This window comes from Cydia strobilella, chromosome 17 (genome assembly GCF_947568885.1).
Source record: "Cydia strobilella chromosome 17, ilCydStro3.1, whole genome shotgun sequence".
NCBI classification, from domain to species: Eukaryota; Metazoa; Arthropoda; class Insecta; order Lepidoptera; family Tortricidae; genus Cydia; species Cydia strobilella.
The window spans coordinates 12,784,298-12,801,655 of NC_086057.1; the positions used below are offsets into that span (position 1 = coordinate 12,784,298).

Genomic DNA, 17,358 nt, shown 5'->3' on the forward strand with positions numbered 1-17,358 from the left:
ATCTCTTTCTCGCTCTTACTTATGGGTACGTCGCACAATGACCTTGGTGCGGTGCGACGGTGTGTTAAGCCCATTACTCACGATCGAACAGGCCTCGGACCGGACCAAGGTCGCGGTCCGGTACGCCCGTATGTAATGTCTTCAAAGGAACGTAGGCGAAAAAATCTACGCTTCAAGCCCGCTACAGACTACGCGGCGCGGAGCCGCGAACGCGAGGGTGGAGTCGATTTCGCTGATTAGCGAACTAGACTCCACACTCGCGTTCGCGGCTTCGCGCATGAGTGTGGAGGGACCTTTACATACTTCATTCAGTAACTGACGACAGGGACACAGCAATACGAAGAAATGTCAACGTATAGTTGCGTCCCTGTCGTCAGTTACTGAATTATATAAGATGGAATTAAGTAAGGTCTGTGAAGCGCTTTACTATTATGCCGGATCAGTCTTGGCCAGTGGAGGCGGTAGGAGTGCTAGCCATGCCCACTCGCGATTTATTTAGTTGCTCACTACGTCTACTACAAGATGGACGTGATTGTCTCTATTTCCAAAAATATGTACTAAAAAAAAATTAGTATTAATCCATGTAAATCTAGCATAGATTACATGAAAAATAGGGAAAAATAATTTTGTCCAGTTTCGATATTGTCTGCAGCAGCAAACACAAAGTGAGCGAGCGCGAGAGTGTGGTCGATTCCCTCGCCTCACCCCCTCGCGCCGGAACGGGATAAACCGACAACATGCGGAGCGACAGTGAGGAAAGACGGGGACACGAGCGGATCCACACTCCCGTACTCGTGTTCCCTTCTGTTCTGTAGCCCAACTGTAGCCTCGTGGAGTGTGTGGAGGCACATTTGATGTCAATTGTTTTTTTTTTTTTTATTACGAGCATTGGCAACTCCTGTCCTGTCATCTGTCATCAAAACTTTAAATGCCTCAAAAGTCAAAAGCTCAGGTCAAAAGGGCAAAGGCGCGACATGCAAGCGTGCAGTTGACATTGATTTGATATTCTCGTAATCGAGACGAATAATATAATATTTTTTGTTATAATAGTAATTTACTAAAACAAAATTAAACATGGAGAGCAGAGATTCTAAACGGTTTCTCAAGTTCAAGGTATGAATCGTTGAATATTTTTACATCTCTTAACTTTGCTTTTAGGTAATACTTAAAAATATTTTTATATTCCGTAGCCGCGTGATGAACTTGTCGCTGGACAGTTAGACAATACAGCGCCCGTGAAAAAGATAGTCGATGATCTTGTGTACATGAACCGTCAAGCGTTCGGGTTTATCCACTCGAATCGGTTCCCTCGGTATTATGATGAGAGAAGAACACAAAAGCACTTCGTGAACCCTGGCCACTTGCTCGCGGCCTTCCCGGACGACTGGGACGGAGACTTATCCCTCGACTTCTACCAACCGTTCCGATACAAGTCCATGCAGCCAAAGATGATCGCAACCATTGCCAATAACAATGACAAAGATCCTATAGCTGAATTTCTGAAATTGAAAGATAAGTGGCATAATGCATTGGTGTGCCAGAAACAATCGGCTTGTAAGTTGAAAATTTGTTATTTCTTTACTAACCTAAGAGATTCTCAAATAAATAGTACTTAATGTGTGCTTGGGACAGGGTAAAGTGTAGTGTACACTGTACAGTAAGTAAAGTAAACAAAATAGTAGTAGTTAAACGCAAGTTTGGCGAAACTTTTATAAGTTTAAAATGTGTTATACTTTTTTGAAAAAAAATTAAAAAAAAAAAAAAAAAAATAGTAGTAAATTATTAGTGATAATGTCTGCGGCTGACATGCACAGTCAGCCGCAGATGTAGCAAAGTGGATGAGGTTGAAAATTAACTGCACATACTCATTGACTTAAAAGCTGCAACCAAACCTATAACAAGTGCCGAGCTGATTATATCTAAGAAAACATTAAAGAATGTAATAAATAATTGGCTCGGCACTCAGCAAGTCCCACATGTCAGGTTGTGGCTTCACAATATTCAGTTAATTTTGAACACCTCACTCGCTTAGCAACTATTTATTTATTTATTTAAGCCTTTATATTTCCTTAAATAGTTTTACATGATAAAAAAAAGTTTTTTAATATTATTGTTTTCCATTTTTACTATTTTAAGGACCCCTGTTGGGTATAGGCCTCCTCCATATCTTTCCACCTTTCTCGGTCTTTTGCCTTGATTAGCCAATTTTCTCCGGCTGTGGCTATAATATCCTTGGACCACCTTGTTATGGGTTTTCCCGCCTTCCTTTTGCCATGGGGTCCTGGCCACTTTGTGACTTTGTTGGTCCATCTGTCATCTGTCAATTTTCCTATGTGACCGGCCCATCTCCATTTCTGTTTCAGCACAAACTCGAGGGCATCTATGATGTTTGTTTTGGATCGTATGTACTTGCTGTTAACCTTGTCCTTTAGTTTTATACTGAGCTTAGCAACTATTCATTTAAAATGAAGTTTTTTGATATGATGTCATGTCATAAAGTTCAGATTTTGAATCAGGCTTTAAATGCTAATATTTCTTATTAAAAATTGTTACCTAAAAGGCCCATTTAGACGGATCAAGAACTTTCATGAGATTTTCAATAGATTGATCAACTGACTGAATTCATTGTAGCTAGCAATGTATCAAATATTGCATGCCAATTCTCACGCCATGTAAATGGGGCTTAAGATAGTATTTAAACATCATAAAAATGACGTCTTTTACAAAAAAAAAATTGTACTGGTCTTGCCAAGCTAACTGTACAGACTTTGCTGTGACAGAGTGAGGAAATGTTAAATTCCCATGAAAATATAACATTTACAATGACATCTCCACATTTATATTCTATACAGAACTCTGTCTGAGCGCCTAAGCTAACTAGCTTAGGCGCTCAGCACACTGGATACAATTTGCACGTCCATCAGCATCATCAGCATGCAGGATGTTGCCATAATATGTGCATAGCGTTGTCCCGCTCAAACATCGGAGCGATGTGCGAATCATATCCGGTGTGCTAAGCGCCTTTAGACAGACTCCAGCAAACTTTTTCTTCACACATGTGCACCACTACCTTACCTTTTTGTAATTTGTTTAAATTTTAAATATTCCAGTTCTATATAAAATACCACTTGTTGCTCATTTAAAAGAACACAGTGATGACATTATCTCATGTCCGAAGCACCTGGTGGATATGGCGAGGCATTGGGATAACGACCCGGACCCATACTTCAACAGTGCATATAACTGGTACTATGCCGGGAATGGGAACATGCAGCTTTTGGTGATTGATAACAAGGCGTACTTGATGTGCAGTGAAATCAACTTCTGTTGTAAGTATTGTATCAGGGACATCAGGGTTCCTCGGTCACACTGGATGCGCTTTGCACGTCGCTGTGATATCGCTATAATATAGCATTGTCTCATTCAAACATCGGAGCGACATACGAATCGCATCTAGTGTGGGCAGTGTCATAAGTGGGGTTTGAGAACCTCTAGCGGCATGTATTGGATGCCCCCATAAATGTGCCAATGCCATGTGCAATTTTTGGTCTGATAATATTCCCTATGGCTCTGCTTTAATTGACCGAGCATAGTGAAGGTCTCCCGTCTCCATTTTAGCTTGAGAAAAAAAAAACATGTCGATGATCTCCATGGGTCGCATTTCACAACAAGCCAGGGCACTTGGGGGTTATCCAAGTGTGTGCGGAAATATTTTTTGCTGAAATAATAATACCTAATTCGAATTGCTCATTTCGTTAAAAACAAAATTGCCAAATATGTGACGTCACACCAGGGACCAAAGGTTACCAAGTGTGACAAGGAAGGGGTAAAAAAATCTTGAAATTCGTGTGACGTAATTTATGGATGACCCCTTGCGAGTTCGCCACGCCGTCTAAACTAATTTAGTTATTGGGCTTACTGTGGGAATATAATATTTATATATACTAGGACTCCTAGTCTTTATCCCGGAAATCCCCCATCTTGCCAGGGTAATTATATATAAATATTATATTCATGTCCTTCCCGGGTCTTAAACTATGTATCTATACCTAGTCGGCTCATAAGTTCTGTCACTGGCCTTTAAAATTTAAATTTGGAACTCCTAAAACAAAAACCGTTCTGCATTTGAATTTCGAATCTATTAAATATTTGAGTAGTATAATTTTGCAATTTTCTGTTTTCTTCAACATGGAGTGGACGCTTAAAGATAGCCGTACCGCAATAATTGCACTATATCGTTGTGGTCGCTCGCCGACTAAAATTTTTAAGCTACTTGAAAATTTAAAATTCTCTAAGATTTGTGTATCGTACCATAGAAAGATACAGTGAGGTCTCTAGTTTAAATTACAAGAAAAGAAGCGGTCGTCCGCGTACAGCTAGGACTCCAGCGGTTGTACAAGCAATTAGGGCACGCATTGCCAGAAATCCCGCTAGGAAACAAAAAGTTATGGCCCTCCAGATGGGTTTGAGCAAAAACACGGTGAAAAGAGTGCTTAATCAAGACCTGAGACTTCGTGCTTATAAACGAAAAAGTGGCCATCTTCTCAATGGTCGGCTTAAAGCTTTAAGGCTTAAAAGATCTAAAGCTTTAGTGAAGAAGTACGCTAAAAATAAGCACCGTTGTATACTGTTTTCGGACGAGAAAATTTTTGACATAGAAGAAAACTGTAATAAACAAAATGATAGAGTGTACGCTCGCAATAGTAAAGAAGCGTCTAATAGCATTCCCCGTATTCAAAGAGGTCATCACCCTTCATCTGTGATGGTTTGGCTGGGAGTTTCTTATGCGGGCGTCACTAGTATGCATTTTTGTGAGAAAGGAGTAAAAACTAGTGCCAAAGTGTACCAAGACACGGTGTTGACTAATATTGTGAAACCACTATCCCATACGATGTTTCTAAACCAGCATTGGGTTTTCCAGCAGGACTCTGCTCCAGCCCATAAGGCAAAGTCTACACAAGCCTGGCTCGCCTCCAATAAAATCGACTTTATACGGCATGAAGATTGGCCCTCCTCTAGCCCAGATCTTAATCCTTTAGACTATAAAATATGGCAGTATTTAGAGGAAAAGGTGTGCTCAAAACCTCATGCAAATCTAGACTCGCTGAAAAAATCTCTTGCTACGGCAGTGGCCAATATCGACATGAAAGTGGTGCGTGAATCCATTGACGACTGGCCACGAAGACTTCAAGCCTGTGTAGATAATTATGGCGGTCATTTTGAATAAATGTTATACATTTAGATTCTCTAGTTTATAAGCTTTCAAACGCTGTACAAATTATACGAAATAAACTTAAACTTTTGATTTTATTTGATACTATGTATATGACAGAACTTATGAGCCGACTAGGTATACCAAATTTCAACTAAATTTGTTCAGCGGTTTAAGCGTAAAGAGGTAAGATAGACAGACACACTTTCGCATTTATAATATTAAGTATGGATTATACTTAGCCTCAAACCTAACAAATTCAATTTCAATTTCAGATTTATTTGAATTCAATAGGGATGAAGTGACATTCAGCAGGGATGCAGCAACAGTGTTCGACTGTGGTGAAGGCAACAATATCTGTGAAAGCATTTGCTCCTCCCAAAACATCATAGCTTTAAGGACTAAGTATAAAATATTTGTACTCAAGATCGTCAGAACAGGTGACGAGTTAGAAATAGAACAGTTGACAGTATCTGAATCGAAAACGGCATACACTGGTATTTCGTTTGATGAGTGTCATAAGAATATTTTGTATGTGACAGATTTGAATAACACATTGAAAATAGTTAATCTAGACCGGCTAAAAGCAAGAACTGTTGAGTTGAAAAACTCAGTTAAAAGTTTAGTGAACAATTGGAGCACAGTGATTAGTAACGAGCGCGCATATTACACACACGTATCTACGAGAGCTATAACATTGTATGACAAACGAATAAATAGTTCTGTACGTCGATGGAGCAACCCAGATAGAGTAGCAGATGATGCCATCTGCAGTCTCATCAGTGCCGCCAAATATTCCCTGAGCGGGCCTTACCTTTACGTCGCCACAAACCACAACTTATTATTAATGGACATGCGATATCAAAAGAATTTAGCTCTGAAGCCCCTACAGAGGTGGACGCACGGCATGCAATCTTTCCCGGCTTACATATCAATATGCAACTTCGAACGTGATAAGGAACTGATCTGCTTGTCGAGTCAGTGGTGCGAGGATACTTGTGTCGTGCCAAATTATTTGCAGACAGACTGGACCGATCCAGAATTTAAGGGCATGACGATACCTTATCGTCTGCCTAGTATTATTGAGACGTTAAATGAGACTAAACAGCAATCGCTATGGACGGATTTGTATAAGTCTGTAGAGAATAGATTGGTGACGGCGTTATCTGGGAGCCTTTTGCTGGAAGACGGCGAGAAGTATATCGTGCTCTCTCAGAATAGTCTCGGTGACGTGACGTCACATGTGCTGTACCCGGACCACATGTCTACTCCAGCGGATGATGCGACGAAAGCCCTGCACGAGTGGAGCCAATGCTACGATGACGAGAAAAAAGACTTTATAGTAACATTTTTCGGAAACATCAGCCCGATTTGGAAGAGACTAGAGAAAATTCCAGAAGGTCAATTGAATAAGAAATTTGAGAATGAGAAGACGAATTTTAGTGAGCAGGAGGTGCTGGACGCGTTTGAAAAGGAGGAGATAGATAAGTCGCTGCTGGATGTGTGGGTGGAGAAGGAGGAAGACGAAACTAAAATCGATGATGAATCGAAATCCGAGTCGAGTTTGTTGCTTGGTATCATGAAAGATGATGATGATGATTAATATTTGCAAGAATCTTGGGGCCAAGACTTTTACACAAATGAATTTACACTGTAAATTGAAGAATTCGCGCAATTCACAAGTATCATCATATCATTATGTTTGTTAGTCAGTTTTTTGTTCCGCATAATACCTATACGTTAATTTTAACATCTTTTCTATGTATGCTAAGGATCGTAACGCGAATGTTTAGTCATCTTTTTGTATTTTTTTGCGAGTGATTTTTTCTGCTCTGCAGCACAACCGAGGTTTTAACCCGCGGTGTTTACCACTGCAGATATGATAGGTTAATGCATTCACCTGAGATTATTTTAATTTGTATGTATCCAAAAACGCGTCAAGAACAAGCGAATATGCCGCGAAAGCGCCACTCTTTACAACTACAACGTAGTACAGCGCATTCGTGGCATATTTGCTAGATGTGCACGCACCCTTAAATACATAGTGATGGATGCAGCCTACACAACAAAAAAACATAATTTTATGCATAATTAGATAAAATCGATTTGTTCCTGTATAATTATTTTGATCGTAAATTAATACACTTTGCGATGATTCAAATTTGATGATTTTTAGTATGATATTCAGGCGGTTTTTTTCAGGGTTTGCAATTATTTTATATATAAAATCTTTATTATAGGTATATTACAAATAGTTTAAATTTCTAATGGTAGTAAGGTTTTTACCAAAAATTGTATATTTACATAAATGAGATTTACCCTATGTAAATTCTAAAACTGATATAGCAGTAAAAATCAGTGATTTTATTTATTTTTTCCACAATCAGTAAACAATTATGTAACACATATATTAATTTCAGGTAAAAAGAAAAAATCATGCATTCCTACGGTCCTAGCCTACCTACCTACCTATAGGTAGCACTTATCCAGTTCAAAGAAATTTAAATCATTTTTATTTGGGACAAAGTTGCATTTGTTTCATTCAATTTTCAAACAAACAAAATCAACTCTATTTCCTAAGCTTAAGGTTATAACTGATTTGTGTACGAAGCTCCTAAGGTTATGTATGACTGACTCATTTGTGTACGCTTTAACACAATAAAAGGAAAGAAATCAAACGCTGTTTATTAATAAACAACTATATTTCCTATCTAAATAAATGACTTGTATTACATACACTCACTCGTCCATATCAGTTCCCATACAAACATACATACAAATAACAATTAACACAACAAATGCTCCGGGCGTCATTCTAACCTTTACTCCAGGGGCCGATTGCATAACAACTTGTAACTATTAATATTAGCGAAAGTCTCTTTCTAATCAAAGCAATTGGAAAGAGACTTGCGCTATAATATTATTATCGGCCCCTGGTTAGTAGGTAAGTTAATGGCTAAAGAAGGAAAGTTTACAATGGCGCCCGATATGCAAACTAAAATAAATTTAGTTAATTATACAGAGTGGCATTAAAGATGACACACAATTAGGTTTCAGATATCGCTGAAGAACAACACAAATAACTTAACCTCGTAAGTAAATTGTGTTGTCAGGAGTATGTGGGGCAGATTTTTTAAATTCACAACCTGACTGCAGCAAAATCAAAAACGCTAGCTAAATCCGTCTTTTGGGCCACTCTGTATAATTTACATTCAAGTCAACATTGCCTAATAGTAACTGCTAATAAGTATGTGGGATTTATATACAGGGTGGCTACAAAATAAGTGCATTCCCGTTGCTAGGAGGTTTTGGGATTATACTGAGCAACTTTTACTATGGGACCAACCACGAAATCGCAAAAAAAAATTTACTCTCCCATAGAAAATAGACCAGCCAAAATTTATGAAACAGCCAAATTTTTATACGCGATTTCGGGGTTGGTCCCATAGTAAAAGTTGCTCAGTATAATCCCAAAACCTCCCTGGCAACGGGAATGCACTTATTTTTTAGCCACCTGTATAACATGTCCCATTGTAAGTTCAGAAGCAGCAAATATACGTACGTTTTTTTTATTAGGTACATAAGGGACAATATAATGAGTAGAATATTTCATCATCATTGTAAATACTTCACTGTAGCGAAAGAACGTGTCAAGTTTCGTGTTAGGATTTTTATCTTAATTTTGAAACTCCAGTGAATAACTTGTTACATTTCAATACATTAAAGGGTTAAATATTAGGTAAAGTAAAAGCAAGAAAACCAAAAGAAATAAGTAGATGTATAGCTTTTAACTTTCAGTCACCAACTCACCACCTTGTGTGGAATAATTGAAGAATATACATTTTCAATCCCAAAAATTGCTTTTTACAGGTAAAAACGAGCTGTTTCATATATATATAAACTTATGTTTTTAGAAAAATTCCAAAATGCGAATTATAAATGCTATAATGCTATAATACAATGTTCATGTCACAGAGTTGATATATGGACATAATTACTAAGGTAAACCTGTGGTAAGGGAAACCGTTATCGCACGCGCACTCACGTATCGCGTTTGGGTCATTCATAGCTTAACCCTCAAGTTGTGAATGTGTGCGTGTAGCGCGTAAACACAAGGAAATCTGCGTGTCATGAAATTAGTATCGTTTGACCAACCCTACAACTGACTTACGTTCAACTTTGGGTTTTGTATTGCCGTTTCCCGAACTCTATAACTTACGAGGTATCGTGTCAATTTGTTTCTTATAAATGTGTTCAATAGTACATTACTACAGAGGCCGGGAAGTAAGGGGTTGCCGGTTAAAATTGGCAAAGCAAAGGGGGTGCAAAAAAGACTTAGAATTTTTTTAGTAGGTACAATAACATGTCTGTTCTGGCGCTCTGTTTGATCGCGATCATCGCGGTCAACCTAACACACTCCTCCTCGCTTCGCTCGTCGTCGCACCTATCTTGTCTCTGTTACTTAAATTTACTGTTCCAAACATGCTTATTTTAGCGTCTTCTATACGATAGCATCATAAAAAATAGGGGTCATAATGACAACAACACCCATCGAACTTTATCTATGTCCTAAAAATCGGCTCAACTTTCAGGTCCAATATCTCGGCCATTTTTGATTTTAGAGAAAAAGTTTTTTCTACAAAACTTGCTTATTTTAGCGTCTTCTATACGATAGCATCATAAAAAATAGGTGTCATAATAACACCAACCCCATCAAAATTTTTCTAAGTCCTGCGCCCCCTTTGCTTTAGTCCAACCCACGTGTCGTATATTTTACACATGTAGTTAATCAATTTATTACACAAATGTTCAAAGGTATATTTATGTATCTTTGATTTTTCGCCTTGCATCCTTCTGACTGTAGTGTTAGTAGCCACATAACTAAGATTACATCGTTTTTTATGTTGATATTATGCTTCACATACATCGTTGCCTTAAACATGGAGTATAATTAACAGGTATTCATTTAATATTTTCGTCGGAACTCATATTATACAATAAACAACGCACAAATAAAATAGAATTACAGATACACAATGAAAAATGTTCAACTTTACCTCCAAAACGATTAAAAAAACACCAACGCGTGTTTGAGTAGACATTTTTACCGCTAATATTTAAATGAAATATAGTTTATCAAAGGACTGTCTCATTTCAAACATAGACAGAGATTATCATACTATCTTTGTCTTACACTGGTACTAGCACCCAAAAGAAAAGGATGAGTATAGTTTTTTTGTTCTTTTTTACTGACAAACTGGTTTGACCAACTATATTTTAAATCTGTATTTGTAGGTAAATTTGCAATTCAATATTATTGGAATTTGTTAATAATGTTTTATTTATATATTTTTGTAAAACTGCAAAATATATTAATTATCGTTTATTGTTTTTTTTAAAGGGGTATTGGCAGAATGTCATTCCGAACCATGAGCAAATATTGGTTATAGTTTTTTTTTTGGCTGAATGCCATGATGCTGTGTCACAAATATATGTGAAATGGAAATTAAAAAAGAGGCACTTCCCGGCCTAGGCCTGCAACTTTGTATGAAATTTCATTACAGGCCCCTCGTCTAGCCGCGCCGGAGTCGTGATACTTCCCAGCCTAATATAAAGAACGTAATATCAATATTACATAGCATGTTTGAGAAAATACAATAATTGAGTGAGCGAGCGCTTATTCACTCGTTTACAATAATTTCGTTTCTAAAAACCAATAACTTGTTTGTGGTACACACTTCTGACCATTGGTAGACCTTATGTCGTTGCAATAAGCCCTACAGTAAACTGTGTCGACGATGTAGTATCACGTCTTGGCCACGACATTGCGCGACTGGCTTCGGCTAAGGCGACAACCATAGGTTGGAGCGAGACACAGCGATCGGGCCTTTCGTTCCCACCTATGGTTTTCGCTTTAAACTGTGTCCAGGGTAGTGGTATCGAAAGGGTATGACTAGTAGTTAGCGACGCGGGAACTACCACAGCCAGTTTTTGGTGAGTGTGGCCTCTGGCGGTTGTTTGTCTCTCTCTTCCATCTGTAACATGAGCTTGCTCTGGTCGTCGCGGAAGATGTTGGCTCCCGCGAGTTTACCTACTGTATAGCACCCTACTGTATAGCACTAGCGACGCTGGACCTTGTTTACAATTCTGTTTCTAATTAAACCAATGGCTTGTCTGTCGAACACACTTCTGACTAATGTTAGTCCTTATCTCGTTGCAATAAAGTTTACAAATGATCAGTGACCGTGTCCATGGTAGTGGTATAGAAAGGGTATTGACCTCAGTAGTTAGCGACGCGTGAACGACCGCAGCCAGTTTTTGGTGAGCGTGGGCTCCGGCGGTTGTTTGTCTCTCTCTTCCATCTGCTCCATGAGCTTGCGCTGGTTGTCGCGGAAGGCGGCGATGGGGTCGTCGAACTGGCTGTAGTAGCGCAGCACGTCGCGCACGTCCAATATTGATGACATCGCGATCGCTGGAAAATAAACAAGTGAACAATCGAAAGATGTTCACAAAGCTAAGACCTTTCTAACACAGGGTAGCTTAAAATCATTTATCAACTGCGATGTGACTAAACACGGTTGATATTTAAAAGTCAGTTCTCATATGACGCTACTTATCGAAAATTGGTCTTCAATTTTCATGTTTAATAGCATTTTTGCATTACCCCAAGTAAGAGAAGCCTCACCCAGCTTGTTATTTTTTGAAACTAACCTAATTTTTGGAAGTCATACATGATGAGTGAATTTTATTGGCAAGGCAAGTAGGTATTACATGAACGCGACAAAACAATTTTGATAGGAACCTCGTCTTCTGCGATGTTAGATTAACAATAGTCATAGTAGATATACTTACTTTGCAGCAGGTTGGCCAGGTCGAGTAAGGCAGTGTCGTCATCCGCGCCCTTCCACTTTTGCAAGATTAACGCGTTCTCCGGGTGGAACTTGGTCGCTTGTTTGTTCCAGTCTACTACGATTACCTGCACACACACATAAGTACATTTAAGAAACAATGTCCTCTTGTAGTTGAAAGCTTCATAAAAAAGCTTAGATTATAAATTATAATCTTTCAAGTTGTTGTTTTTGAGGTTCTAGATTCAGTTCCCAGTTCCATCAATATTATATCTATTTATTTCAGTTTGCTTTAGGGTCCACTCAGTTAACATAAATGTAAGTACTATATATTTTTCTTCAGTTAATCTATAAAAAAGACAAATAATATTAATTACCCGGGATTGTCACATAATGTACAACTTTTTTAGTGTAAAATCTACAGTTTTTAGGGAAAAATCGTCAACGAACCTTTGACAAATCCCGGTTGAGACCCTCCAGGTTCTTAACATGAACTCCATCTATAAAGTGCGTGGAATCTCTGAACAGCCTGTACGCGATCATCTTATTCTCAGGGTCTAGTTTGTCGATCACTGGCCAGATCATGAACGCGTTCTCGGATGTGAAGATGATCACTTCGAAGTCAGATGCTGCCACGGTTTGAAGGAACTGGTCTACGCCTGGACGCTTTTTAAACCTGAAAGGTACGATATAATACGTGAAAGTAAGTAAGTAGTACATATATACGTAAATTTATTAGCGATTATCATATAATCATACACTCATTTAGACGAATTTAGAAGAAAGCAAAAAAAAAAAAGTTTAGTTACTAAGTTATATAAATTACTTTTGGTGTGGTAAATATCTAGAGATAGAATATTCTTCATTGGCAGACCTTAGTAAAAGATACACCTTACAGAAAACAATTGATAATCCAGTAATTAAACCTTATTTTTTGCGTTTATTTAAATTTGTTAATGAGTATATTATAATTATTTACCCGCAACACCGAGTCACAGCCGAGGATCAAAAGGCTCAGTTTATTAAACGATTTCAAGTATCTGTAACTTGCCTGCTAGCAGTTTCAAGTGAGACGAATGACTAAGAACTAAGAGGCAAAAACATTCTCTTCAGTTAGCACCCAAGCAAGCAAGGGCCCTTTCTCGAAAGGCTGGTTTCATGGCCTTGAGTCGAGTCAACCTATCTACCTATATTTAGTAGCGACAATTTACTGACTGAAAAAGGTGCTTGCGTGCGACACATGGGTCAGCTGTCAAGCCTATTCGGCATTCGCATATTTCGGAGAGATGGTTATTTCGTCAGCATACCTCCAGCCGGTCTGGTAGGACCAATCAGGATGGACCAGCACGTCTGTGAACTCCAGCACGAGGGTGTACGTGGGCTGGTACTGCGGTGGCAGCGGATCCGGAAGCAGTTTCTCTCGGGACGGCTCTTTGATCATCTGAAACACCATGTTATGTTAATTCGTACGCAAATAGAGATTATATCATTGATAATATCACTGAGTTACAAATACCAGCATACAGTGCTTGTATCTCAAGATATGGTTAGAAATTTTTGCTTGCAAATATTTTAAATTGACACAGCCGCAAAATTTATTTAGCAAATAGGCCTCAGAGGCACTTTTACACGTCAAGTTGTTTTACATTACAAGCATAAAAAATAAATCACTATGAGTAACTTTAATTTGCTTGTGACTGTTGTTACAATTACTTATCCAAAATGTAATCCTCAACCATCAAATATCAAATTGCTCATAATCATCTGATACATAAAAGCTGCATCCAATGAGGGCTATCGTTTTTTTGCTCACCAGTTGGCGCCTCTGTTGATGGTGGTCCAAAAGACTATAGAAAAGCTGTCAGTCATTGAAGTGACAAGTGACATTTGACATTTCGAACTATGGAAAAGACCACCATCTACACTAGCGCCCCTAGCGGCGAATTCATACGCGTTAGCCCTCATTGCTAAGGTTAATATTTTCAATAATGGATACAAGTGCATAAGCACATAAGCACCTTCTGGTTCGAGAACTCGTCATCCAGCAGCGTGCCGTCTGCAGCGCGCCGCGGCGCCCCCAACTCCACCACCAGCAGCCACCACTGTCAGAACCTGGGGGTACACTACCTTCTCATAGAATGTGAGCTCCTTCCACGTCCTCTTCAAGTACTGCAGAGGTACGGGTAAGTGCGAGAACTCGTCATCGAGCAGCGTGCCGTCTTCAGCGTGCCGCGGCGCCCCCATCTCCACCACCATGCAGCCACCCATTACTGTTAGGGCGCCACCGAATACTGCAAATCTGAAAAGTTTCCATTTATTAATTAAAGATAAAGTATACACGCCTGATGGTTTATAAGGATTTTTATAATGTTCGCCAATGTCTCAGTTTCAGCTCGGGGAAAAATGTTTGCGTATGTCCGGATGTTCCCCTCTGCAGGTCGCATTTCTCAACCGATTGCAGTGTTTTGAAATTGAAATTCGTCATCTAGCATATTTTCACTGTGTCAAGGTATGAAATGGTACTGAAATTAAATTCCTTGACTATACAAATTATTACAGTTAATAGAAAAACCAGTCAAGTGCGAGTCGGACTCGCGTTCCAAAGGTTCCGTACATTACACAATTTTTAACAACGTGTTTTTTTATGTGAAACGTGCGTGAAATGTCTTTAAAAATGGTGATCAAAACTAAGCAATTAAGTCTAATTGACTGCACATTTCTAATAGGTTTTCCTGTCATCTATAGGTAAAGAACTAATTTGTGTATTTTTTTCAACATTTTAAGCTCAGTAATTTCGGAGATAAGGAGGGGGAATGGTCATTTTTGGCTATTTTCCTAAATAACTTCTAACATATTTATTTTAAAATTTCAGATTCTCACAATGAGCTCTTTCATTTGATATGTAACAGGATATAGTTTAAAAACCTTTATTTTTTAATTTTCTCATTAACCCCCCAAAAGTGGCCCCTATGTTTAAAATTAATTTGTTTACATTACATGTCCATCTTTGGGTCACAAACTTACATATGTGTACTAAATTTCAGCTTAATTGGTCCAGTAGTTTCGGAGAAAATAAGCTGTGACAGACAGACAGACGCATGAGTGATCGTATAAGGGTTCCGTTTTTCCTTTTGAGGTACGGAACCCTAAAGATTTTCAAAATGAATCCTATACTATTCATACCCAATCTTCATCCTGCGCCAGCTCTTCTCATTCTCTTCCGTTTTCTCCTTGTTTTCCTTTTCAAAGTTTTCTTGTTCATTTTTTATTTTTTGTGCCTCATCCACTACTGGGTTCTGTGGGAAGAACCGTCCTAGAATGTCCACCTTCTCAGGTGTTGATTGTTTGTTTTTATCACCTAAAAATAACATGTTTTTGTTACAAACTATAACTAGATCAGTACCTTTTTTTAACAAAGAATATACAAAATACACATTAATTTAAAATTAAAAAATATATTAATTTTTAACAAGCAGAAACGTCTGCGATCGATGCTATTAAGCTTAGAATAAATTAAAAGGGGAAAAATTACTGCCTTGGGTGAGACTTGAACTCACGGCCTCTGGATAGATACTCCAGCGCTCTGCCAACTGAGCCACCAAGACCTCATCCATAGTCAGCAAATCTTCCCACTATATGGGTCTAGGGGACCCTAGCGACATCTACCGTAAGAGTGTTACACTTCTTAAACGGCCACCGGAGTTCCAAGTCATATTGGAAATTCACCAGTTACGATGTGCTACCCATTCTAAATAAATTTTTAACAAGCAGAAACGTCTGTGATGCTATTAAGCTTAGAATAAATTAAAAGTGCAAAAATTACTGCCGTGGGTGAGACTTGAACTCACAGCCTCTGGATCTATCGCTAGGTTCCCCTAGACCCATATAGTGGGAAGATTTGCTGACTATGGATGAGGTCTTGGTGGCTCAGTTGGCAGAGCGCTGGAGTATCTATCCAGAGGCCGTGAGTTCAAGTCTCACCCAAGGCAGTAATTTTTCCACTTTTAAATTTAAAAAATATATATTCCTGAAGCTGGCCCCTGTGGCATTATGTTAAGAAGCAATGTAACTATACAGACACCGATATATCGGCATCGCCAATTTAAATACAATACACATGATATCACAGTTTGAAAATCACAAATACAAAATGATTGGCACAACAGATTATTCTGATTCCGTAACAAAAATCTACCTAAAGTGAACTTTAATTACTGATTTTGATTGCTTGATCATTACTTAAATAAATGTTTTCTTTAATTTTTTTAGTTTTTCACACTTCAAGAGTATGTTTATGCATATGAGTAAGTTTTATGCATATAAATAATTCTTTATTTACCTATTTGATTTATTAAAACCTAAATGTTAATTGATAAAAAACCATTAGAAATTATAAGCATTTTTTAAACATGAAAAGATCAGGATTTATGTAATATTTGCAATGTTAGCAAAATTTATGTAACTAAAATTCTCTGTTACATAGAGCTACATAAAACGTTATAACTGTCTTAATATATTGTGAAATATTAAAAATCTATCTAACCTATATTTTCGGTGCCGTAAAATCTGAGGGAATTAGCGCTAACGAAACACAAATTATGCCGAGGGAAACTAGTCTTTTGTAGCTTCACTGTATTACAACACACTGCTTTTGTTAGGAAAAGTACTTTTCGGAGCGACATTTTCAATTTTCCAATTCACATTTATTTTACACAACAAATGTCAATCACAAAACGAAACCGCTGACCGCTGAAGCTGAAAGGGTTGTCATTATCAACTAAATGTCAAACTTTTAAGCATGGGTCGATGACGATATTGACGATGATCACTGAAAGAAGTCATTTTCTAATAACATGTATATTAGTATCTCAACTATTGTTATGTAGAGGGCTAATTCATATTATTTTATTTTTAATAATAATAATAAAATCATAATTTTCTGAAACATTTTTACAGGTTATATTTTCTTTTTCGTAAGTGGCAACTTTAGCATTCAAAGTACATTTAGAATATTCCAAAGTAAAATCAAATGTTGAGAGCATTTTTATATGAGTATTTTGAAAAATGCCATATTAAATATAATACCTGTTCCCGCTCAAAAATTTTATAGGTCAACATGATTTTTTTTGTTTTAAAATATTTTTTTATAGCATTTAAACGTACATTTGTCATTAAAATTGACTTTCGATTTAAACATTTCTGTACTTACTGTAGTATTTGAGCACTTCTTTCAACTGTCGTTAAACGCACGACGATGACAGTATTGACAGTTGACTGACAGTTAGCAATGAACAGCAA

General features: G+C 37.9%; 3 protein-coding genes across 3 annotated transcripts in view; 2 read left to right on the plus strand and 1 right to left on the minus strand.

The window, feature by feature from the left end:
• The window catches only part of LOC134748751 (omega-amidase NIT2), a 92,877-nt gene that overhangs the window by 4,252 nt on the left and 71,267 nt on the right, over positions 1-17,358 (plus strand). The window lies entirely within an intron of this gene.
• On the plus strand, positions 973-6,977 carry LOC134749127 (uncharacterized). Its single transcript, XM_063684032.1, has 4 exons — positions 973-1,113; positions 1,191-1,554; positions 3,111-3,329; positions 5,488-6,977. Exons 1-4 carry the CDS (start codon positions 1,075-1,077, stop codon positions 6,813-6,815), a joined length of 1,950 nt encoding a protein of 649 aa, XP_063540102.1. The 5' UTR covers positions 973-1,074; the 3' UTR covers positions 6,816-6,977.
• Positions 10,868-16,833, minus strand: LOC134748782 (mitochondrial import inner membrane translocase subunit TIM50-C-like). Its single transcript, XM_063683562.1, has 7 exons — positions 16,604-16,833; positions 15,244-15,418; positions 14,188-14,359; positions 13,368-13,501; positions 12,511-12,736; positions 12,065-12,188; positions 10,868-11,684 (listed from the first exon to the last, which is right to left on the minus strand). The coding sequence occupies exons 1-7, from the start codon at positions 16,740-16,742 to the stop codon at positions 11,500-11,502; spliced, it is 1,155 nt and encodes a 384-aa protein (XP_063539632.1). The 5' UTR covers positions 16,743-16,833; the 3' UTR covers positions 10,868-11,499.

Excerpts from the sequence above, each read along its gene's own strand:
- LOC134749127 (XM_063684032.1), top strand. The coding sequence starts at position 1,075 with ATGGAGAGCAGAGATTCTAAACGGTTTCTCAAGTTCAAG. Across the intron at positions 1,555-3,110 it reads GTGCCAGAAACAATCGGCTT|TTCTATATAAAATACCACTT; the intron begins GTAAGTTGAAAA and ends TAAATATTCCAG. Across the intron at positions 3,330-5,487 it reads CAGTGAAATCAACTTCTGTT|ATTTATTTGAATTCAATAGG; the intron begins GTAAGTATTGTA and ends TTTCAATTTCAG.
- LOC134748782 (XM_063683562.1), bottom strand. The coding sequence starts at position 16,742 with ATGTCGCTCCGAAAAGTACTTTTCCTAACAAAAGCAGTGTGTTGTAAT. Across the intron at positions 13,502-14,187 it reads AGCTCACATTCTATGAGAAG|ATGATCAAAGAGCCGTCCCG; the intron begins GTAGTGTACCCC and ends ATGGTGTTTCAG. Across the intron at positions 12,189-12,510 it reads TCAACCGGGATTTGTCAAAG|GTAATCGTAGTAGACTGGAA; the intron begins GTTCGTTGACGA and ends GTGTGTGTGCAG.